This window comes from Rattus norvegicus, chromosome 8 (assembly GCF_021556685.1).
Source record: "Rattus norvegicus strain SHRSP/BbbUtx chromosome 8, alternate assembly SHRSP_T2T, whole genome shotgun sequence".
NCBI classification, from domain to species: domain Eukaryota; kingdom Metazoa; phylum Chordata; class Mammalia; order Rodentia; family Muridae; genus Rattus; species Rattus norvegicus.
In genome coordinates, this window is record NC_141541.1 from 40,930,638 (window position 1) to 40,956,395 (window position 25,758).

Consider the following 25,758-nt stretch of genomic DNA (forward strand, 5'->3'; position numbering starts at 1 on the left):
AGTCCTGGATTTCCTGTATGTTTTGGACCAGTAGCTTTTTCCGCTTTACATTATCTTTGACAGCTGAGTCAATGATTTCTATGGAATCTTCTGCTCCTGAGATTCTCTCTTCCATCTCTTGTATTCTGTTGGTGAAGCTTGTATCTACAGCTCCTTGTCTCTTCTTTTGGTTTTCTATATCCAGGGTTGTTTCCATGTGTTCTTTCTTGATTGCTTCTATTTCCATTTTTAATTCCTTCATCTGTTTGATTGTGTTTTCCTGGAATTCTTTCAGGGATTTTTGCCATTCCTCTTTGTAGGCTTCTACTTGTTTATTAATGATTTCCTGTGTTTCCCTAAGTGTGTTCATGTCTTTCTTGAAGTCCTCCAGCATCATGATCAAATATGATTTTGAAACTAGATCTTGCTTTTCTGGTGTGTTTGGATATTCCATGTTTGTTTTGGTGGGAGAATTGGGCTCCGATGATGGCATGCAGTCTTGGTTTCTGTTGCTTGGGTTCCTGCGCTTGCCTCTCGCCATCAGATTATCTCTAGTGTTACTTTGTTCTGCTATTTCTGACAGTGGGTAGACTGACCTATAAGCCTGTGTGTCAGGAGTGCTGTAGACCTGTTTTCCTCTCTTTCCGTCAGTTATGGGGACAGTGTGTTCTGCTTTCGGGCGTGTAGTTTTTCCTCTCTACAGGTCTTCAGCTGTTCCTGTGGGCCTGTGTCTTGAGTTCACCAGGCAGCTTTCTTGCAGCAGAAAATTTGGTCTTACCTGTGGTCCCGAGGCTCAGGTTCGCTCGTGGGGTGCTGCCCACGGGCTCTCTGCAGCGGCAGCAACCAGGAAGACCTGTGCCGCCCCTTCCGGGAGCTTCAGTGCACCAGGTCTCCAGATGGTCTTTGGCTTTTTCCTCTGGCGTCCGAGATGTGTGTGCAGGGAGCAGTCTCTTCTGGTTTCCCAGGCTTGTCTGCCTCTCTGAAGGTTTAGCTCTCCCTCCCACGGGATTTGGGTGCAGAGAACTGTTTATCCGGTCTGTTTCTTTCAGGATCCGGTGGTGTCTCAGGCGCAGAAGTCCTGCCGCTCCTGGGCCCTCCCCCACGGGTGCCCAGAGGCCTTATACAGTTTCCTCTTGGGCCAGGGATGTGGGCAGGGGTGAGCAGTGTTGGTGGTCTCTTCTGCTCTGCAGCCTCAGGAGTGCCCACCTGACCAGGCGGTTGGGTCTCTCTCTCACCGGGTCTGGGAGCAGAGAGCTGCTGCGGGCCGGGATCCGCGGGTCTAAGTTATTATTTTTATGAAGTGGTCCAATAAAAGAAAGAGAGGCAAAGGACTGGTTTCTGTCTGTACCTCATGCTCACTCTTGAACCAAACTGAGACCAAAAGTGAGATTGTAGGGAACGGCAAGGCGAAGTAAAGATGGCGCCAACAGCCAGTCTGGTCTGAATGTCGTCAAACTGCTTTTAAATCTATATGTTTGTACATGTACATTAGTGTTCTTCACTTTGCACAAAAATCTTCTATGTGCAGTGGGCATCAGAACATGCATGACTCATAAATTGTCCAAGTGCTCAGATTGAATGTTCAATGCTCATCCCTAAGTGAGGTATCTATAAATCCCTTGCAAGGTTTAGGTAAACCAGAGAAAGAGAGATTGAATGAAGGAAATGAAATCGGTGCTAGAATATGATGTCTTCTGAACATGACATGGACAAGGTGATCATGAAATCAGTGAAGGTACATTGAACTTAGATAATGACTTGTTCAAAGTTCCCAGGTGAAGTGTGTGGGGACCTGGGGTAGGTAAGATCAAAGAGATGGTACACAGATTAAAGAGTAAGTTAATAATATTTATAAAAAATTAAAATCCACCACCTTTTTAACACTTTGTTATTTTCTGCAAAATAATATAGGTGCTTTTAGTCTCTTAGTCTGTATCAGGTGTAAATGTTTTTTGATTCTATTTCATTTCCACTATTGTGTCAACTAAATATACCTGTTTAACAAACTATAGTTAAGTATACTTGGGGTTTCCTGTATAAGATTTTAAACTATTACAAATTTCCTTTATGTATTACATGATTCATAGGGAATAAATGCTTAGGAAGCAAACATTTTGACTCATCCCCTCTATTATTTCTGCAACTAACATGTTTTTTACTTCTTGTGCAACATATCACTTCTTATGTCTTCACTACTTTTTCTTCTTTTAAAGGAATTTATCAGCTCAGGCAATTAAAATGAGGGAAAGAGAGTTTTCTACATTCACTATCATTATCATCATATCTTGTTCTTTACATTTTTGTTGTAGGTTCAATTACTATCTGGTATTACAAGTCTCCTATATTTTGCATTTCTTTCACTTTTTTATATTACTCAAAAACACTCATAATCTCATTTTCTGATTCTTTAGAAAAATTTAACTTTACTTAAGTACATCTGCGAGCTATCAAATTTAGTTCTTGAAGGGCTGAGGTGGTGGTGGTGTGTGTGTGTGTGTTTATTTGTGTACACTCGTGTGTGTTTATAATGCTATTTTTTCTGTAAGCATTTGACAGGTGTCATCTCAATATCGTTTGCAGAGCATTGTTCCTAATGAATGTTAAATAAACAGTACAGTGCACTATTTTCTTTATTTTGAGTTATTTTCCAGAAAGTCAAAGATTTTATAGTTTTCATTATTTATGTTGTTTGGCATTTGAAGATGTAATGGATGTCATATCTTTAAATATATTTATATACAGCAGAATAATCATAAATATTTAAAGTGTTTTGCATTGTTCACTGTTCTTAGAAGCAAAGTGATTTATTCGTAAATTATCTCATGTAGGAAGATGCTATGGGCCTCAAATTTTGTTCTAACAATTGTGTACTATAATGTCACTGGCTCAAATTTAGCACAAGACAACACAACCAGAGTATATACACAATTCTCAATCTGCTGAGATACCCCCACAGACCTGAGGAATTCAGAAATGAAATTCAGAATTCTGGTATAAGTCATGATTTTTTTTGAAAATCAAAGTGTAGGCTAGTTAATTTCATGACACATTTCAGAAGTGAAAAGCTAATGAAACTTTTTTAGAGACCAGGAATCAAGGAATAATACCACACACCTACAATAAGTGAGTAGAAAGAGCAGGTGGAAACTACAATATCCTCGATAACTTATTAGACATTGATCCTTGGGTGGAGAATATCTGCATTTGAGATTCCCAGAGATGACAAAATCAGGAAGATGTTCTTTAAAAATTGAAAAGTCCAATTTAGAGGTATAGGTATGGTACTTGGAATGATATGTTGTTCTGGTACAAGGAAAAGACAATTAACTTGACAAGAATTTTCATAAGATTTTATAAAGCATCTATATGTGGAAGAGCAATGTAAGAGGGAGAGGAGAGAAAGGGACCAGATAAAGGTAGAGATGGAGAGGCAGAGAAAGTGAGAGGGACAGGACAGGGGGAGGAATGAGGGAGGGAGGGAGGGAGAGAGATAGAAAGGAGAGAGAGAGAGAGAGAGAGAGAGAGAGAGAGAGAGAGAGAGAGAGAGAATATGAATACGAATAAGTCATCCCCTGAGAGGAAATGTGATCCTTCCTTAACATTAAGGAAAAGTCACTGTTCTTATGTAGATTGTCTTTTATGTATGATGGTGATTTACTAGACATTAGAAGCTCTTATAATTCTTCTGTATTATATTTTATAACATCATTCATCTTTCCCTAAGGTTGGCCATTTTTGGTGAAACATCTGTGGCCATGAGGAGTTAGACCCTAGGTATTCAGAGAATGTGTTAGAAGTCACAATGTCAGTCGCCAAGTATTCAGGGTCTGTTATTAGAAGTCCAGAAGTCCTAAGTAGTCATTAACTGATGCTGGTGGCAATGACTGATATCCACAAGAGAACACCATAAAGAGGTTAAATAAATTATTTGCCTGAGTCCAGCTACAGTGTGGCTCAGGGCCAAAAGAGGAGGTTTGGAATCAGTGAGAGAAGAAAGCTGACATGATCTGAGGGTGAATCATGATAGTTGGGATTTTATTTAAAAATCTAAACATTTGTATTTTATATTAGCCATAGGTAATATCGAGGGCAAATTTAATGGTTTCATGAAGACTACTATCGTTCCACATACTGCTCTTAATCAATGTTAGCCCTAGTTTACAACATGCAGAATGTAGGAGGCAATCAAATCTGTTTTAGTATTTTTCTTTAAAGGAAAAACAATAAATTGAACAAGCAACTAATTTCCCATTGTTCTCTAAGGTTCAATAAACCTGTAAAGTGCCCCTTTACCCTTCCTCCTACAAGTTCTGCACCGCTGTGGTCAGCCTCTGTGCTCAGGGATACTGAACATTGAATTCGGAGAAACAAACCCATAAGGAAAATTTTCATTCCTCAAGTGTTATGTTGCAGTGTTTTTCTGCCATGTAGCATAATAAGCATTAGGCTGTTTTCTAATTAACTTCCATTGTGCCTTAGTCTTAAAATGTGAGCAATACTCTTACATACCCTTCCCTAAGGGAATGTCCTGATACCTAATTTCTTTTTCTAATATGCCATACCTTCTTTTTTATTGCATTTTATTTACATTTCAATTATTATTCCCTTTTATGGTTTCCCAGCCATAAGGCCCCTATCCCATCCCCCTCTGCTTCTTCTATAAGATTCTTCATCCTTCCCACTCCCACCATGACATTCCCCTACACTGGGGGGTCTAGCTGTGTCAGGACCAAGGGCTTCCCCTTCCGTTGGTGCCTAACAACGACATCCTCTGCTACATATGCAGCTGGAACCATGAATCTGTCCATGCATATTCTTTGGGTAGTGGTTTAGTCCCTGGAAATCTGGCTTGTTGCTATTGTTCTTATTGGGTTCCATGTCCCTTCAGTTCCTCCAATACTTTCTCTAATCCCTCCAATGGGGACCCCAGTCTTAGTTCAAAGGTTTGCTGCTAGCATTCTCCTCTGTATTTGACATGCTCTGGCTAAGCTTCTCAGGAAAGAGCTGTAACAGGCTCCTGTCAGCATGCACTTTTTAACTTCAAAAGTATGAAAGACATCACGAATTTGTGTGTCATCCTTGTGGAGAGTCCGAGATGTATCATTCCAATTTTAGAATATGTGCTGCTGAGGAAAGAAAATGCCACACCATCTTATCCTTCAGTGTATGCTCCTGTATATGACAGATTCTTAATAGAATCTGCATCTTGTAGGATATATCAGTTCTTGCCGTTCATCCTGAAAGTCACTTACACAGGGAAGTAATCATGGGTACTATTGTATACATATTAACTGATCTTTTGTCCTCAACTGTCAAGGTCCCACACTCTGGGTCTGGGCTCATTGTTTCTCTCGATTATGTTCTTTGATCCTTGCCAGCAGGTGCTTAAAGGTTCCTGAAACCATTTTTCAGTTAATAAATCTTAACTTCTCTATTATTGGTGCAAACAGGGGTGTATTATAGGGATTCTAGTGTAGGAATAGACAGAGATATAGTACTATATTGTTCCACGATGGTGAAGTTTTATCCAATGAATTATTTTGGTTATAGAGATAGCTTTGTATATACTCACACCATCTACCTAGGCCCATACAAAATTTGCCAGAGGGATAAGGAAAGTCTCACAACACATAGTGAATCATCAAAGGTGAAAGTAAAATTATGATGTGATCTAGAATCTCTGATGTTGATAGGCTGGAAAATTTCAAGCGGCAGTGGTCAACATGTGGTCCATGCTCATTGTTAAGTAGTTGTACTTGAACATTAAGTAAGCCAAAGGTGAAAAATAGGATTAAGAAAAAAGAAGCAATAGGAAGAAAGAGAGCCTAAACTAACAGAGAAAAGATACCCAGAAGCTGTCCTAACTAGAAGATCTGTACTAATTCTGAATTTATCCCCTGTCAGGTTTGAACTTTTGTTTGATTTTTCAGAGATTTTCCCCCTATTTCTTTTGAATTATTGATGGAGAAACAACAAGTTTCATTAATAAGGGCATATACAGGTCTGACTTCTGCAGAAAGTTGTCTAGGGTTTTCTTGTATTGGAGGACCATTTCTGTCAGGAGCTGAGGTGTTGTTTGTACATCTTTAGTAGAGACTGTGATATTCTAGGTTTGTGATAAGAAAGGTAACTGTTAATATTAATTTTTACAGCTGTGATCATCCTTGACCAAAATAATTCTCTGTGTTTATTCCAAATGTGCCCACTTCTGTCCAGTTTCTGCCTAGAGCTACAGACATTTTGTTTTTCTTATATTTTCTGCTAGGGACTAAACATAGAAATTTCTTCTTTAGAGAATTTCAGATGGAGAAAAGCATCAGGGATGGGAAATCTTCTAAATCTCTTAAGTATGGCATCATCCTAAGTTTTAGGGCTACATATAGGTCTTAGCCACCCAGAAAGTAGTTGCTTTTCTCATTAATTGTTACTACACTGCTTGGTTTCTGAATCTAAATGAACTATAATCTGTTCTAATTTACTAGAATAGAAAAGTCCTAAGATCTGAGGAATAGAATCATTCCTCTCTGGTGTTTGCAGAAGTGATTAGAATAAAGGAGGGTCATTTCAGAAATTTGCCCATGATCAGCTTCCATATATATCCAGGCACTTTTCATTGGTTCTCCTCCTACCATTCTTTTCACCTCAGGCAAATTCTGTTATTTCCTTTTTGAAATTTTGGACAAGACTTCATGCTGTATCCTTTGGTAACCTGGATTTTCTCATATAGAGAAGACTTATCGGTCACTCTCAGATTTCTGTCTGTCTCTGCTTTACAAGGGCTGAAATTATATTGCACGCCACTATGCTTAGAATTTTTAATTAATTTCTTTCATAACATTACTTTTTGTTATTTCAAAAAAGTATTTTAAATGCATATGGTTATTTTACCAAAAACCATTTTCTGTGTAACATGTGTAAACCTACTGGATTTAGAGTCCAGAAGTGTTGGGAGTGATGCCCTTCAAACCCTCCATTATTGATATTATTATTATGGTTAGTTAAGTATGACTGGGTTAAATGAAAATCCCCAGCCAGCTGCAGAACACTAATACAAATCTGATGGTCAAGATGAATAATGGTATGATAAAGTTGTGACCTAGCTGAGAAATACATCTGACATCAAGATACCCAATGTGATGACCTGTAACCTTTCTGAAAAAACAACATCCTGCTGACCAATAGATATGACAAACCTGTGACCTTTCTACTATTGTGTCAACACCAGCCGATTCCCTGACCACACGAGTACTGTGTCCTTGGCCTGTGAAAATGTTTCATAATCCCCCCTCCCTCTGTTACCCCTGTTAAGGTCTAAATTCAGCCATGGGAAGAAATAAAATTGTAGCCATGATCAGACTCTTGTCTTAGTGTCCTTCTTCGTGTCTCCTGTTCCCCATTATCTTCCAGGTGCCATCAGCACCATTGTTATTTTATTCCCTCTAACTAGAATTATAGATGATTTTCAGCCACCACATAGGTGCTAAGACTTGAGTCATGGTCTTTGAAAGAAAAGCTAAATAATTTCTGCAGCCCCATTAATTTATTTTTTCTTTTAAGCTTGATAATGTATATGATGAACTTTAGGCCTTTTAATCTCCTATTACCGTGTCTGCTCATCGAAGACCCACTCCAGCTCAATTTTCTATCCAAGGAATCCTCATATCTTCAGCATGTTTGAGACATGAAATGCTGCTATCACATCAGGAATATAGATATAATGGAGGGTTTGCTTATTTTCTGAGTCTTCCACAGAAATCTAAAGGAGGCACCAGAAATAATCCATGACAGATTCAACTGTGTGCTTTCTCTTGAGATGACAGAATGGTAAAGGGTGCCACATCTGTCTTTCTGACCAAGCCTAACCACCACCTCTGCAGAAGCTATCTTGCTACATCTCTACCTCATGCCTTCCCTCTCAGATGCAAGTTTTTCCATTAAAGTCTGATGCTGCTTGGGAAAGTTGGGGCCAAATACTATACGTTTTCATTTTCATTAGATATGCTAACTATTAGAGGAAGCAGTTTTTGGTAACCTATAAGAAAGCAATTATAGAAATATAAAGAACTCTGCTGTAGACCAGTAGTCTGGATGATGGGAATTCCTCATACCTGGCTTCAGAGGCTGAAGGATTTCAACATATGCAGGTGACAGTGAAAAGTGATTAAGAATGATATCTAGGATGGACTAGACATATCATTGGTTGGATCTGGAAAAGAGTAAATGTTGGGCCTTGTTTACTAAAAATTTAAATATAAAAATATTTTAAATGTAAGAATTTCAAGGTGTTTACATTATTTTAATGATATGGGCCTATGTATCTATTCCCGAGTTTTCCATGGTCTTTGTGTGTGGTATATATGCCTAACTAGTAAGTTATATATAGATGATGCCTTGAAATTTAAGTGAGAAATGGAAGACATTGCTATTAACACTGAAGCCACCTAGGTGAAGGCATTGATCATCTAGGTCTCCTCAACAGAAATTTTCACCTTTTCTTCCAGATTGTCAATATGGAAAGGTCTGTAAGTATGAAAGTAGGAGAAACTCTCATGTGTACATCACAGACCTTAAGCAATTACACATGGAAGACTAATTATCTCTATCACTTCTCAATCAACCAGTTTCCTTGAGAAGCAAACCTGATTTCAGTTTTTAGATGTTTTTCCTCATTAATTTATGTATTGATTCACTTTCCATCTTGATCACATTCCTTCCTCTAAATCCCTTCCCCTACATCCCTGTCCTCTTCAACACTGAGAAGTGGGTAGATCCCCTTTGGGTACTAACCTGCCTTGGCACCAAAATACACCCCAATACTAAGCACATTTGCTCTCTCTTAGGCAGGACAAGGCAGCTCACTCAGGGGAACAGGATGTTCAGAGAAGCAACAGAGTCAGGAGCCCTGCTTCATTTTTTTGGGGAACCTGCAAGAGGACCAAGCAGTTTATGTTCTATATATGTGACACCTCATATATGTCAATTCCCACACATATTCCTTCCAACATCCACCTGTGATGACTATTTTGTATCAATTTCTGAGTGAGATTCAAGCATCCTACCATGAGTCCTGCTTGTTATTTAGCTTTGAGCATATGGATTATAGTGTGAATATTCTGTACTTTATAGCTTATATACACTTAGGAGTACATACATGCATTTACCTTTGATTTGGGTTACTCCACTCAAGATGATATTTTTACTTCCATCCATTTGCCTGCAAAAGTCATGATGCCTTTATTTTTAATAGCTGAGTAGTCCATTGTGTAAATGAACATTTTCATTATCTATTCTTCTACTGAGGGACATTTTTTGTCCACTACAATTAAATCTATGTTCCAAGCAGCCTTATTTACAATAGTCAGAAGCTAGAAACAACCCAGATGCCCTTCAACATAGAAATGGATTCAGAAAATGTGGTATATCTACACAATAAGTACTATTCAGTAATCAAAAACAATGACTTCATGAAATTCATAGGCAAATGGAAGAAAGTAGAAAATATCATTCTGAGCAAGGTAAACTAATCACAGAAGAACACATATTGCATGCACACATTGATGAGTGGATATTAGCCAAAAAGCACGAATTACCCATGATGCAATCCACAGACCAAAGCACAAGAACAAGGAAAATCAAAATGTTGATGCTTTCACTACTTCTTAAAAGGGGGAAATATCCATAGGAGGAAATGTGAAGGCAAAGGTTAGAATAGAGATTTCAGGAAAGGCCATTCAGATGCAGCCACCAAAACTAGATGCCTTTAATGAAGCTAAGAAGTACATGCTGACAGGACCAGATATAGATCTCTCCTGAAAGACACCACCATGGCATATCAAATACAAGGGTAAACACTAGGAACAAACCCTGTTGGAGGAATTAGAGAAAGGATTGAAAGAGCTGAAGGGCCTCACAACCCCATAAGAACAACAATGTCAATGAACTGGAGATTCCAGGGACTAAACCACTACCCAACGACTATACATATACTGACCAATGGCTCCAACTGCATATATAACAGAGAATAGCCTTGATGGGACATCAGTAGAATGGGAGGCCCTTGGTCTCTCCACGGTTGGACCCCAGTGCAGGGGAATGTCGGGGGGAGTTGTAAGGAGTGGGAAATGGGGGGGGGCATGCTCATGGGGCAGGGAGAGGGGATAGGGGCTTATGGACAGGAATCCAGGAAAGGGAATAACATTTGAAATGTAAGTAAAGAAATATATCCAATAAAAAATGAATAAATTAATTGCTGAAAAATTACTGTACAAATGAATTTAAGCTAGGTCACTACAACTACTCATGTTCAAAAGAGCAAAATAGTAATCATTGCTAGTCAAGGAAAAGGACATAATTTTTTTTTAAATTTTTTATTAGACATATTTCATTACTTACATTTCAAAGGTTATTCCCCTTCCCAGTTTCCTGTTCATAAACCCCCATTTCCTCCCATTCCCCTCCCACATATGAGTTTTCCACCTATTCATCCCCCTTATTGCCACCAACATATTCTCCTGCACTTGGGATCCAACCTTTGCAGGACCAAGGGCTTCCCCTTCCCCTGATGCCCCAACAAGTCTATTCTTTACTACATACGCAGTTGGAGCCCTGGGTCAGTCCATGTATAGTCTTTCTCTAGTGGTTTAGTCCCGGGAAGCTCTGGTTGATTGGCATTGTTCTTTTTATGGGGTTGTAAGCTCCTTCAACTCTTTCAATACTTCCTCTAATTCCCCCTCAATGGGGCCCTATTCTCAGTTCGGTGGTTTGCTGCTAGCTTTGACCTCTGCATTGGACATGCTCTGGATGTGTCTCTCAGGAAAGTTCTATATCTGGTCCCTCTCAGCATGCGTTTTCTAGCTTCTTCAATCTTACTTAGTTTAGATGGTTGTATATATATGGGACACATGTGCGTCAGACTCTGAATGGCCATTCCTTGAGTTGCTAATCTAAACTTTGCTTCCATATCTGCTCCTATGGATTTTCCCCCTTTAAGAAGCAGTTGGAGCAACCGCATGTTGTTAATCCTTCTTCTTGAGCTTCCTGTGATCTGTGTATTGCATCTTGTGTAATTCAAGCTTTTGGCTAATATCCACTTATCAATGAGTGCATAACAAGTGTATTTTTCTGTGATTGAGTAAAGTCTATCAGGATGATATTTTCTAGTTCATTCCATTTACCTATGAATTTCATGAACTCATTGTCTTTCATAAATGAGTAGTACCCCATTGTGTAGATGTTCCACATTTTTTGAATCCATCCCTCTGTTGAAGGGCATCTGGGATATTTTCAGCTTCTGGCTCACTGGGACACTATCCTTCAACCATTAATCTAACCCACAGGTGGGACTTCATTTTCAAGAGAGCTGAGTGGAACTTTAGATTCCAGTCCCTACAATACTAGACTATATTCACCCTGAATTTCCCTGAGGATCACAGATATCTTTCAAAACAATTTTTTCATTATTTGTTTTTTGGTCTGATTATCGGTCAGTGGGAGCCATTAAGAAAAGCAAAGGGGCTTTTCCCTCCTACTCTTACAGGTCTTTTTTTACTGAAGTCTTAAGCTGAGGTTTCCCACTTTGCTTCCTAGATTTTTCCACCTGGTCATCTGGGGTTATATATTAAGTGAATAAAGCTAAGGAATTAACATTCTTTCTTAACACAAATAACAACATATGTGTGTTTTTCAATCCTGCAGGCTTACGCCCAGTTCTCAGTGCCATGTCAGTGTGGGCATTGACACACCAGTCTATGATGTTGATGGTATGAAGACAATGAAATGTTGGGGACAGATGTATAGACATGGAGGACTCAAGCCTCTGCATGGGAACTTTGTGCTTCCTTCTCACTGCATATTCCATTCCTAAGATTTGGGATTGGGAGTCCTTTTAGCTCTCCTCATTTCTTGCTTTATGAATCCAATGTCTTGGCTCACCTCACCGGGGTAAGACCTTCAGTATCATTCATTTTATTTATTTATCAGAGCCACTGTCCCAGGTCTTGTCTGATGCTTGAATCTGCCCTCAAAGGAACCTCTTAGATTTTATTTTCCATTTTTAACTCTGACATGCTTCCAGTACACTACACTCAACTCTGAAGGGACAGTTTCTGTGAGACTAAAAATGAACAAATGTGTTCCTTGTACCTTGAGGGCAGCTTCTTCTGGAATGTAAGGCAGGAAGTCTCAAGATGATGGATTATACTTTCCCTCAGGTGCAGTGCAATTCTCTATCTCTGGGGAACTGGAGTGGAAACTAGAAGTATGAGCTATCCTGTTAAAGTAGGAAAATTCCCTCTATGCATCTACTGGTCATCCCTGGCTCTTACTCAGTGGAACAAACCTCAGGGGAGAAATTATACATTTTGCTGTGTTCCTGACAGATTTCCAGGGGATTTCTAGGTGGACATAATCAGGTAGACAAAATTAGCTCCCTAAAACTCCACTTAGGAAATTTTGGATTGAAGTCCTGGCTGTAAGCAGATTATTGCATAAGGGATGATGGGTACAGATGTGATCTTAGTTTTCTTTTTGACTATGACAAATCTCCCTGGACACTGACTCCTCATTTTCTGCGTCACAGATTTGACAAGCGCACACACTTTGACCCTTGTCTTACTTCTTTACCTGGTGGCTGGATCCAGTATGGGTTCCAAGAATGTTCTCACATGTGCCTTAATGAAACATTGATCTTTCAAAATAAGACAAATTAAAGGAAAGTTTTCAAAGACAAATCTTTCTGCAACAAGTTTAGTAGCCTAGCTTATCTTCGCCTGTTCTAAGGACAGCCCTTAGTCCCTGATCCTCCTCCTGTGACCTTACAACACTTCACCGTCTCTTCTGGCACCACCTTATCCCTGAGAACAGCTTGGACTCTGCATCAAATGTGGTTAGTTCGACAGCTCAGCTGGGCATAGAGAAATGCTCTGTACTCCTGTCCACCCTCAGTGCTACTACCCTTTTGTAGATACTTATTTCCTTCCTTCCTTTCTTCTATCTTCCCATGATTGAGAGATTACATACCCTTCTTCCTCTGGGGTTCATACGCACCATTTTTTCCACAAATGCAAGAAGACTGAAACTGAAACTATTGTTAGATGCTAACTCTCCAACTATAACTATGGCAGAGCTGACACCTGTACCTGATGACAACTTCTGTGAAGCATTTTCCATTGTTTTTTTCCATCAAAACACACCTCTAGCATCTTCTTAAAGTCTTATTCATCAAATTTCATGTGTTTTGTTACTGCTGTGGTGTGACAGGGAAAACATAAGTGATACCAAGGCATGGTGATGCACAGCTTTAATCCCAGCACATGAGAGCTAGGTCACTACAGCTACTCATGTCGAAGAGAGCCAAATATTCATTGCTAGTCAAGGAAAAGGATATTTTTTTGTAATTTTTCATTAGATATATTTTATTACTTACATTTCAAAGGTTATTCCCCTTCTCGGTTTCCTGTCCATAAACCCCCATACCCTCCCTGCCCCACCCCATATGGGTATTCCCCCTATACATCCCCCTTATTGCCCCCTCCATATCCCCCTTCACTGGGGATCCAACCTTCGAAGGAACAAGTGCTTCCCCTTCCCCTGGTGACCCAACAAGTCTATTCTCTGCTACATATGAGGTTGGAACCCTGGATCAGTTCATGTATACTTTTTCCCTAGTGATTTAGATCCTGGAAGCTCTCGTTTGTTGGCATTGTTGTTTTTATGTGGTGGCAAGCTCCTTCAACTCTTTCAATACTTCCTCTAATTCCCCCTCAATGGGCTCCTATTCTCAGTTTGGTGGTTTGCTGCTGGCTTTGACCTCTGCATTGGACCTGCTCTGGATGTGTCTCTCAGGAGAGATCTATATCTGGTCCCGTTCAACATGCATTTTCTAGCTTAATCAATCTTATTTAGTTGTGATGGCTGTATACATATGGGCCACATTAGGGTCAGGCTCTGAATGGCCATTCCTTGAGTTGCTGCTCTAAACCTTGATTCCATATCCCCTCCTTGGGTTTTGCCCCCTTTAAGAAGGAGTGGGAGCATCCGCATTTTGGTCACCCTTCTTCTATAGCTTCCTGTGCCTGTGGATTGCATCTTGGGTAATTCGAGCTTCATGGCTAATATCCACTTATCAATGAGTGCATACCAAGTGTATTTTTCTTTGATTGAGTAACCTCACTCAGGATATTTTCTAGTCCAGACCATTTGCCTATGAATTTCATGAAGTCATTGTTTTTGATGGCTGAGTAGTACTCCACTGTGTAGATGTACCACATTTTTTTTGGCTCAATTCTTCTGTTGAAGGGCATCTGGGTTGTGTCTAGCTTCTGGCTATTATAAATAAGACTGCTATGAACATAGTGGGGAGCATGTGCCTTTGTTGTATGTTGGAGCATCTTTCAGGTATATGCCCAAGAGAGGTATAGCTGTGCCCTCAGGTAGTGGAATGTCCAATATTACCAGTTTGCAATCCCACCAATAATGGAAGAATGTTCCTCTTTCTCCACATCCTCAACAGCATCTTCTGTCACCTGAGTTTTTAATTTTAGCCATTCTGACTGGTGTGAGGTGCAATCTGAGGGTTGTTTTGATTTCCATTTCCCTGATGACTAATAATGTTGAACATTTCTTTAGGTGCTTTTCGGCCATTCGAAAAGTACATAAATTATATGCTGTTTTATGATGGTTAATCCTCATTTTAAACTTGACAAGATTTAGAAATACTCTAGAAATACACTTATAGCACCCTCATACAGTGTAGTAGGGAATTTCCATATATATTTAATGAAGGAAGTTCACTTGAAATATACCCAACTCTAGGCTATGTGATGGCTTTTTGGTATGAACAAAAAATGAATAATAAAGCAAACAAGAAATCTGAGCACTGGCATACATTTTTGTGCTTCTTGACTATGAATAGAATATGAATATTACTTCACATTCCAGCCCCCATGCCGATCCTGCCAGGAGGGGCAATACCTCCTAGTTGTAAGCCAAAGGAAACCTTTTCCTTCCTAAAGGTGTTTTTGTCTGGTGTGTGGTAACATGGCAGTATATAAAATACAGAAAGGTACCTAATACAAGTTTTAACCTAATGAGAATCATGTTGAACAACAAGAAGGCAAAAATTCAAATTGTACCACTTTACTTGGGGGACTATCTGGTTCTCAGAAATATTTACAGAATTTTTTCTTGTAATCATACCAAGTTTATAATAATCAAACTATGTTTACTATAGGAACTGTATAAATTGTGTAAAAATCACACAATAAAATAATGTGCAGAAATATGAAGAATGCACATGCATGTAGTAAGATATGACAATCTCGAGTTGACCTATGAGACTATTGTAAACACACAGCAGTGACACTTATTGGGCTTGGAATGTAGCTTAGGGAGCAAAGTGCTTGCTTACATGTAATTTTATTTCCAAGTAACACACAAAAACCAGTAAATCAAACCCTGTTTCTTGGGGTTAGAATTCAAGTCAATAGTAGAAAGTTTCTCTATCAAGATTGAGGTCATGTGTTAAATCCCAATGTCAGCAGGAAGAAAGGAGACAGTATAAGAGGTATAGATGTACTGTAAGAATTGAAAAATGTATCTAAGTGCTATGGTAAGATTCTTGTGAACTTCAGGCAGAAATCTTTTACTGTAGGAGCAGATATGGAAGCTTCCAAATTGGAACATCATTTGCCCCTTCACACATTCTCTCTCTCTCTCTCTCTCTCTCTCTCTCTCTCTCTCTCTCTCTCTCTCTCTCTCTCCAGATGGAGTATCATATTTTTCAGGCTGGCATTGAACTCTTTGTAGCTGAGACTGAAGAATTCCTCTTTCAGCAACCTCCATCTCCCAAGTGCTAGACTTACCATTGTAAACGTATAACACCTCAACAACATCTGCTTCACTATGTTGGTGTCACTTCTAATAAACTGTATAAAAAAACCCGGGTGGGACATTTAAAAAGCAACAACAAAAAGAAAAAGAAAAATGAAGTCTATAACATGGAAACAAGGAAATTTCAAAGTTTAGGAAAGCTTGACAATGAGGGCATGCTTTCCTGACAACAAAGGCACATTACAGTCCGTGTGTGTGGTTGTGTGTGTGTGTGTGTGTGTGTGTGTGTGTGTGTGTGTGTGTAATACACTGCAATGGACATTTTGGGGAAACTAGATGTAAATCTTTAGTAATCTGTCCTCATCTTCTATAATTTGGGTGCCAGGAATATAACTCCTGTCATTAGGCTTGATAACCCAGAGTTTTACCTACTAAGCAACCCACCAGCTACCTAGTTATCTGATTTTAAAATTTGAAAGCTGAGACAACTCAGGATATAAGGGACTGAGTGCCAAGCCTGACTACCAACTTCAAATTTCAGACCCAATGTGGTACAAATAGATCATGGATCTCACAAGTTGAACTACAGGAGGAGGACTCTTCAGTATGGATTCTCTGTTTCCCTATGTTGGGTATTTAGGTTAAGGTCACCCACATTGATTCCTGGATGCCTTTCACATCCTAAGTCTCTGGAACATTTTAGAAGTTCTTCCCACTCACCCTCTCTACCCATGGCAGATATATATTTCCATTGTAGGGATGGGTTTAGAACATGCATCTGTCATTGAGTGTGAATAATATGAACACAAACACAGAGGCTGACACCCATCTATATATTAGTATATGTGAAAATGTTTAAATTGAAATTTTAAATGGCTGAGAAGCACTTAAAGTAATGTTGAACATCATACTTGGGCATCAGGGAACTGCAAATCAAAGCAACCCTGAAATCCCATTTTATACCAATTAAAATGGGAAAGACCAAAATCTCAGGTGAAAGCATATGGTGAGAATATGAAGAAAGAGGAGTATTCCGCCTCTGCTAGTGGAATTGTGAGTTGGTACAACAACTGAAAATTAAGATGGACTTTCCTGAGAAAATTGGAAATAGTTCTATTTCAAAACCCAGCTATCCTGGGCATATACCGAAAGAATGCTCCACCATACCATAAAAACATGTATTCCACTATGTCAACACAGCATTATTCATAACAGCCACTAACTGGAAACAACCCTATTGTACCCCAACCAAAGAATGGATACATAAAATATGGTCCATTTACACTATGGAATACCACTCAGCTATTAAAAATGAGAATATTGTGAATTTTCAAGTAAAGGGATGGGTCTAGAAAATATCATCTTGAATGAGCTATAGAAAAGGACATGCATGGTATGTACACACTGATAAATAGATATTAGCAAAAAGTGGAGGATACCAATCATACAACCCAGAGATTGAATGAAGATTTTCAAGAAGAAAGGCCCAAGTAAAGGTGCTTCAATGCCACTTGGAAAGGGAAACAAAATACTCATGGGAGGCAGATGGAGAAAACTACATGAGTGGAAAGGGAAGCGCAGGATCATGTATTGGAGAGAGCTCAGAGAAGCCTAGAGGGTCAGGTGAGTGAGTGGAAATATATAGCTGCCATGGGTAGGGATGGTGATTTGGAAGAACCTCTAGAATGTTCCAGAGACTTAGGATGTGAAAGGCATCAATGAATCAATGTGGGTGACCTTAGCCTAAATACCCAACATAAGGAGATAGATAATCCATACTGAAGAGTCTTCCTCCTGTAGTTCAAATGGACCCCCAGTAGAGGGATGGGAACACCAACCCACTTTCATTCCTATCAATGAGAAATACAGGGACAGAAATGGACCCAAGAGTGAAGGAATAGGTTGTATATGACTGGTCCAACATGCGATTTTGGAGCCTAGCATGGCTATCCTCTGGTAGGTTGTACATCTACCTGACTAAGACATATGGAGAAACTTACAGCCAACCAATGGTCTGGGGTCAGCAACCCCTATGGAAGAACTAGGAAAAAGATTTAAGGGACCATAGTGGATGGCAACCCCAATAGGAAGTGAAACACTGTCAACTAACCTGGACTCCAGGATACTCCTAGAGACTATACCACCAACCAAAGACCATACATGGGCTATTCTGAGGCTTCTGGAAAATATGTAGCAGAACACCTACTCTCTTGCCTGGCCTCAGTGTAAGAGGATGTACCTAAAGATGTAGAGACTTGATGTCCCAGAGTAAGGGTTGCCATGGATTGGGGAACATTTTCTCTGAAGTACAGAAGAGGGTGGATAGGGTAAAGAAACCTGAAAGGGGGGACAAGGAGGAATGGCAACAGTTTGGGTGTAAATAAATAAATTACGTTCAAAAATAATTTAAATAGCATATAGTTCAAATTAAAATTTGTAAGGCCTTCAATTTATTACAGATCACTGAAGATCATATGATATGATGTACACGTAGTCAGAAAACATGATGTAGAAATCTTAGTGCGTTCTCCAGACACGGTCAGTAGATAATTCTTTCTGGCATGCTCCAGTGTCAAGACTCAGTAAAGAGCACTGCAAAAAAGAGTGTTAAAATGATGTCACTGTTTGTAAATATATGACTTTAAAATTTATAATATATAAAAATTATTATGACCTATTCAAAAATTTAGAAGGCAAAAATATATAATGTATACGTAATTGTGTAAGCAATCTATGTTGCTATAAAATTATAAAAAAATGATACTGTCTTTTACCCCACACTAGATCCTCCACCACAGTGCCCCAAGATATTTGGTAGATATCCTCATCTCAGTCAGCAAAGCTTCTATCCTGCTTTGCTCTATCACATATGACACTGCTGATGACTTCTCTCTGAGACTTATAACAATCTCTCTACACATCTAGTTCCCAAGGCAGGTTGCCACCATGCCCAAAATATATATCCCAATTCCATGGCAGCCTAGTGTCACCAGCCACCACATACGCTCTTGAAGTTAAATCACCACATGAAAGAACACACAACACCACAACCTCTAACGAAATTGATAAGATTGAAAACATTGCCCACCTAGACATAAAAAGCCCTGTATACATCCATCCTTTAAGTATATTCCTACCACCCTGTAAATATGCAGAGAGGAATCTCAACATTAGCCTCCATGTTCTCTCTGCTGCTTCTTCTCATGCCTCACACCAGTCTCCTCCTCTCTATAAAACTTTTCTCCCACTCATCTTTCCTTCTAGTCCAATGATATGTTTTGTTCTATCTTGCATGTGCCTTCACCTGTATGACATATTACAAAGCAATGTCTTGGCAGAGTGGAATGAGATTCCTAGAAATTTCGTTTGTTTATAGTACTGTCTGCACTGTTTAGGTTGTCCAAAAATGTAAACATACAGGTACAAATATAAAAGTAAAAAATTCGAAATAGAACTTCAAAATCTATGGAATTAGTAGGAGTAAAGCTAAAAATTAGAAATTTCTTGAAGAATAAAGAAGCACATGTCCATGTGACCACACTGGGGAAATGAACACTGGAAAAGAAGCACTCTCAGCCTGTGGTATCTGACTCTAGTCAGTACATGAAACTGAGAATGTCTGATCTATCACATTAAAATCTGTCTGTGTCTCTGAGATCGTTTCCAGAGATGCGGTAGGTATCTCTGACTTAATAATGCATTTGAAAATTGAATAGATTATTGATAGATATAATAAGATAGAAATAAGCCACTTAGGGTCAACCCATAGTGGTTGAAACTTGTCCTGTTCCCTTCCTATTTTACCCTGCTTCCAGAAAGCCAAGAGTTGAACATCTCTGTTCCAATATAGCCTAACATAATAAAGTAAAACTATCTCAAATAATGACCTTAATAAATTCTTTCTCTCAAACAGCAGTTTGTTAAAGTCACAGGAATCAAACACTTCCTAATATATCCTCCTCAGTGTATGGATTAGATTGAAGAAAGGGAAGTTATAGTTATCTGGCCACCCTGTCAGATACAGAATCTTCATAGAAGACTGGTCTCAGGACTGGACTCTCTCTTTCAATACTTTTCAAAAATCAGTGCTCAGTGGCCAGGGCTACGTTCAACAGACAGAAAGTGTTTGTTAAATCAGTGCAGAGAGTGTAGAAGAAGCAACTTGTGCCATTTATCTATTTTGTTGGAGGGACAGAGGGGAAAATGGAAGGAAACCATGATGTGAAAATGAGGGAGTGCCAGGGCTGGTGGGAAGCAGAGAACATCACTACAGTCTGTTGAACTTTTGAAACATCAGCAATTCATGCTGACCAGGGCTATGAGGTTACAGGAGCACAGGGAAGGAGTAGGGACTCACCTAAAATCCTTCCATACAATTAAGTATCAGGGACGTACTATATTGCAGAAAGAGGTGGCTGAGCAACAGTTTGTTGATACTATCAGACTTCCATGCTCAACAGTCCTCCCGGAGCACTCAGCACAGCTCTGGTTTCCATATACAAATTTTCCATCTGTAGAAGAAGAAAGTCAAGAGGCAGAATGTGAATATCAGTGGAAAGAGTTGATGAGTCATTGAAGAGTCAGATGGAAAGTACAATAGAAATACAACCATAACTGAAGTGGGCTCACTGGGACACGATGCCTCAACCATTAATCTAACCCACTGGTGGGGCTTCATTTCCAAGAGTGCTGAATGGAATTTTAAAATCCAATTCCTACCATACTAGACTATATTCACCCTGAATTTGCCTAAGGATATCCAGACATCTTTCATAACATTTTTTTCATCATTTATTTGTTGGTCTGACTATCGGTCAGTGGGAGCCATTAAGAGAAGCAAAAGACCTTTTCCCTTATACTTTTACCAGCAAAGACATCTTCCTTCAGTTTCTGCATTTGCCATCAGCATCGTGGAGATGGGATCATCGCTGTAGGGCAAGCAAGATTACTTTCAGAGCTCCCAGAGCTTACATACCTTTATAGGTTAAAACTGAGGCACAAACCTCACCAGGATGAGCGTAACATACAGCTGTTCTAAAGTTACAAATCCCCATAGAATTGAGGTTGCCACACTCAAAGCACACCAAAGCTGAAAAGACAAAAGCAAATGTAAAGGTCTAATTCAGGCTCCAAACTCAAGCAACAATTGGAGATGAGTTTGTGGTTCTGGTGAATAAATAAGCAATAGTAAGGAAAAGATCTGGCTGTATGCTGAGATAACACATTCATGAAGGTTCATGACCACAGGACTCTACAAAGGAAATTTTGGAAAATCGATGCAACCTCATACCATGAGAGCAGACCAGGTTATCAGAATGGAAAATAGAAGTTCTGATGTGGGGTCTCTAATATACTACACAGCATTATGATTCTGAGTCACCTAAGAGAGAGAGAGAGAGAGAGAGAGAGAGAGAGAGAGAGAGAGAGAGAGAGAGAGAACAGAAAGGAACAAGAGTCTGATATTATCAGACAGTACTGTATTCAATGCACAAACAACAAAGCATCTCTGATACAGGAAATCCCCACGGGAATCCATTTTTAAAGTTAGTATTCTATCATACTGGATTGAATGAATCTATATTTTTACTGTTTTCATCCTGGTAATGAATTTCCTTTCCCACTTTCAATCGAAATATAAGCCAATTTGCATGTAAACTTGAGGAACTGAACATGCTTAAGCACTCCAGAGAAAAGACATGAAGAGAGGTGGAAAGGAGAAAGAGAGAGAGATGGTGACATGGAGCAGGAGAAATTATGAAGAGAAGGACAGGAAAGTATCTTTGAGTGTGAACAGCTGAAGCAAGGGGAGGAAGTGATATCCTGATATAGATATCAGAATGAAGTAGGGTCAGTTCTAATATTTTCCTATTTCATGCCGATCACAACCCCCAATCTGTAGAATCAGTGTGTCTGCCCAACAGTGGCAACCACTACCATCGCCCAGTATCTTACCTTGCAGGGAGCTCACCAGCAAAGTCAGGCCCAGTAGGAGCAGCAAGATATGCTTTCCCATTGCAATGAGATTGATCTTCAAACCAGAAATTAGCAGAGGAGAAGACAGAGTGCACAGGACCCATATCAGGGAGGCAGGTTAATATTGTAGCCTAGGTTAGGTTGAGCAGCCAATAGGATACCAGGAAATGAACTGAGCATACAGCCAGAGGGGAGCACAGATTTTACTAACTTTGTGATGCTAAAATTATCATCTGTAAATCTTCCATTTAGGGAAAACTTAAATTCAAGGAAAACTGTGTCAAAGTTAATATTCCCTTTGGTGCTTCCAGGTCTTTTTAGGAACCTGCAGTGCAACCTACTGGCCAGAAGTTAAATTGTCTTCAGGTACTTTTTTCGTGGGGAAGTATGTTAAGGTATATCTTGAGCACTGGAGACTTTTGAAACTCTAGATAAGGCCTGATACTCCCAGTATCCAAGCAACTCTGCTCTCCCTTTTTAGAATACTAAACTGAAATATGTTATTCTATTTTTAATAGCAACAACCAAAACAACAACCGAAAACGCCAAAACTGATAATCAGTATATCTTTCTGTGTTTAATCACTGCATCTAGGTAATCAAAGTTTTAGCTCTTGTTGGACTTGCCACAAGAACTTTCAAATATGTACTCATGGCTTTGACATACAGTCCTGTGATCTGATGGCTAATACATTGGAAGCATGATGTGCACTCTACTCTGAATTTCTACGCCGAAGAAAAGTACATGTTTCAACCTGATACATCAAACTTTTCAAAATCTGTGTTCATGGAAATGGGATATATACCTACATATAACATTCATAGTTAAATAAAACAGTTGTAAAACAAATAACAGATTTATGTTTGCCTTCCAGAGTCATTCATCTATTAAAGATTATGAAAAAAGGAAAATTAAAGATATTTGGGGTAATTGTGAGAAAGGAAAACAGCCCTTCATTAAGGGTCTGTTTTTCCTGTTCTGTTGATGAGTCAGTAAGCTTCAGGAAGCATGGATAAAGTCTTAAGAAATAATAGATTTCCTTAACACATATCTGATGCCCTAGTTAGACTTTATTGCCAACTTGACATACCCTAGAAAAGGGAATCTTAAAAAAAAATTGCCTGAATCATATTGGTCTATGTGACTGTGAGTTGTTGTTGGCCAGTTGATGTAGAAGAGCACAGTATTACATATGCAGTACCAACTTTAGGCAGGAATAATCTATCTGAGAATAATGAGTGAGTCAAACAAGAACAATGTGCCTCCATGATTTCTGCTTCAGTTCTTGAGCCCTTGCTCTTAAGTCCTTCAAGGATTACCATGGCCTGGAAATGTAAGCCAAAATAAGCCTTTACCTCTTTATAATTGAATTTGGTGATTGTGTTTGTCACAACAACAGAAAAAATGTTGGAAAATATATGAAAGATTATAAGTTAACTTCATTTTACTATCCAAATGATATATAATATTGAGTTTCTAATATTTTCCTCTAATTTTTACATTGGTAAATCCACCTGACATCTTTGTTTTATATGAAATTTTTCTAAACATTTAACATTGTACCAAACTATACTCTGAACAATGTTTAAAGGTATACGGTTTCACTTTTAGGAAATTATATCCTCAATTAATTCCTTTTAAATACAGTTTACACAGACAGTCCCTTAAGGAGCCAATTTTTACACATTTGTATTGTGGAAACACAAGCTTTCTATTTTAAAATGTGCAAAAAGAAAATGTCAGGACATGATTCATGCTAACCTTCCCATGATTCTCTGTAAACTAAGACTGTAACAGGATTATCAAAAATATGTGATTCTTTTTCTCTACTCCTCTTGGGTGGGAGGAGGAAACAGTTTGGATGGCCTCCTGTAAATTAGATTTTAGCTCTGGCCAAGCTTCCTGCCCTCCAGAAAACAGTGTACAAGTAAATTTTCAAATTTAAATTTATCTATCTGAATTAGGCACACCCAAACACAAGTGCCCATGGCCAAACACACACACACACACACACACACACACACACACACACACACTCACACACACGCACACAATGAGAGAGGGGAGGAGGGAAATGGGGAAAAGGAGGGAGAGACAGGGGGGAGGGAGACATAGAGGGAGAGGGACAGAGACACAGATAGAGACAGAGACAGAGGCAGATTGTGCAAAAACAAAAGTTTGGATAAAGACCAAAATTTCTTTATATTACTGTATGGGACTAAGTGGAACTTTGTCTAAGTCTGTTCTAAGAGAATTTCTTTGTAAAGAACATAACTTAGAGTCAGTGTTATATTTTTATTGGATTTTTTATTTACATTCAAATGTTAAACGCTTACTTGATTCCCTGTCCATAATCCCGTTATACTGTCCCCCTCCCCTTACTTCTATAACGGTGTTCCCCTCTCCAAACTCCCTTGCTTAGGGCCTCACTGTCCTGATATTCAAAAGCACTATGGATACAGCATTAGCAGGACCAAGGACTTCTCTTCACATTGCTGCCCAACAAGACCATCCTCTGGTAGATATGCAGCTGGAGCCATGGGCCTCTGAATGTGTACTCTTTGTGTAGTGGTTTAGACCCTGTGAACTCCGGTTGGTTCGAATTGTTGTTCTTATGGTTGCAAGCTCCTTCAATCCTTTCGATAACTTGTCCAGTGGGGACCCAAATCTCATTCCAACGTTTTAATGCTAGCATTTGCCTCTGTATTTGTCACACACTGGCTGAGCCTCTTAGGAGACAGCTATATCAGGATACTCTCAGCATGCACTTCTTGGCATCAGCAACATTGTCCGGGTTTGGTGACTGTATATATAAGCGCTGGATGCCCAGGTGGGGCAGGCTCTGAATGGCCATTACTGCAGTCTCTACTACAATCTTTGTCTCCATATCTCCTCCTAGGAATACTTTTGTTACCCCTTTTAAGAAAAAGTGAAGAATCCATATTATGTTATTCCTTCTTGAGTTTTATATGGTCTGTGGACTGTATCTTGGGAAAATTGAGCTGTTTAGCTAATATACACTTAACAGTGAGTGCATAGAATGTGTGACTTTTGTGATTGGGTTATCTCACATAGGATTATATTTTGTAATTCCATCCATTTGGCTATGAATTTCATGAAGTCGTTGTTTTTAATGGCTGAGTTGTACTCCATTTTGTAAATGTATCATATTTTCTGTTTCTACTCCTCTGTGGACGTGCCTCTGGGTTTTTCCAGCATCTGGCTATTATAAATAAGGTTTCTTTGAACATAGAGGATCATGTGTCCTTGTTCTATGATGGAACATGATTAGGGAATATGCCAAGGAGTGGTGTAGCTGAGTTCTGAAGTAGTACTATATCCCATTTTCTGAGGAACCACCAGACTGATTTCCAGAGTGGTTCTACTAGCTTACAATCCTACCAACAATGGAGGAGTTATCCTCTTTCTAGACATCCTTGCCAGCATCTCTTGTAACCTGAGTTTTTCATCTTACCCACTTTGACTGGCATGAGGTGAAATCTCTCGGTTGTTTTGATTTGAATTTCCCTGATGACCAAGGACGTTGAATATTTATTTAGGGACTTTTCAGTTACTCAATATAGATGAATATTCTTTGTTTGGGTCTATATCAAATTTTTAATTGAGTCTTTTGAATATCGGATTCTAATTTTTTTTGTTCTTTGTATATATTGAGTATTAGCCCTCAATCACATGTAGGATGTGTAAAGATCTATATTCCTGTCTTTTCCTGCCAAATTATCCTATTGGCAGTGTCCTTCATCTTACAGAAACTTTGCAATTTTGTGTGTTCCCATTTATCAATACTTGATCTTAGACCATAAGCCATTGGTGTTCTCTTTAGAAAAATATCCCCAGTGTCCATGTGTTCAGGACTCATCCCCACTTTAATTCTATGAGTTTGAGTGTATCTGCTTTTATGTGGAAGTCCTTGATCCAATTGAACCTACACTTGGTACAGAGAAATAAGAGTGAACT

At 39.1% G+C, this 25,758-nt stretch overlaps 1 protein-coding gene and 1 pseudogene across 1 annotated transcript; both read right to left on the minus strand.

Annotated features, from left to right (window-relative positions):
• Positions 1–5,021: 5,021 nt before the first annotated feature.
• LOC148004029 (U6 spliceosomal RNA) lies at positions 5,022–5,118 on the minus strand (annotated as a pseudogene).
• A 13,126-nt stretch (positions 5,119–18,244) lies between these two features.
• LOC100360095 (urinary protein 1-like) lies at positions 18,245–21,875 on the minus strand. Its single transcript, NM_001257095.2, has 4 exons — positions 21,760–21,875; positions 20,783–20,896; positions 20,165–20,318; positions 18,245–18,399 (listed from the first exon to the last, which is right to left on the minus strand). Exons 1-3 carry the CDS (start codon positions 21,818–21,820, stop codon positions 20,191–20,193), a joined length of 303 nt encoding a protein of 100 aa, NP_001244024.1. The 5' UTR covers positions 21,821–21,875; the 3' UTR covers positions 18,245–18,399; positions 20,165–20,190.
• Between the last annotated feature and the right edge of the window lie 3,883 nt (positions 21,876–25,758).

Coding starts and splice junctions, on each gene's coding strand:
- LOC100360095 (NM_001257095.2), bottom strand. CDS start 21,820: ATGGGAAAGCATATCTTGCTGCTCCTACTGGGCCTGACTTTGCTGGTG. Junction 20,897..21,759: donor GCTGGTGAGCTCCCTGCAAG/GTAAGATACTGG, acceptor TTGTCTTTTCAG/CTTTGGTGTGCTTTGAGTGT. Junction 20,319..20,782: donor CTCAGTTTTAACCTATAAAG/GTATGTAAGCTC, acceptor CTTCTTCTACAG/ATGGAAAATTTGTATATGGA.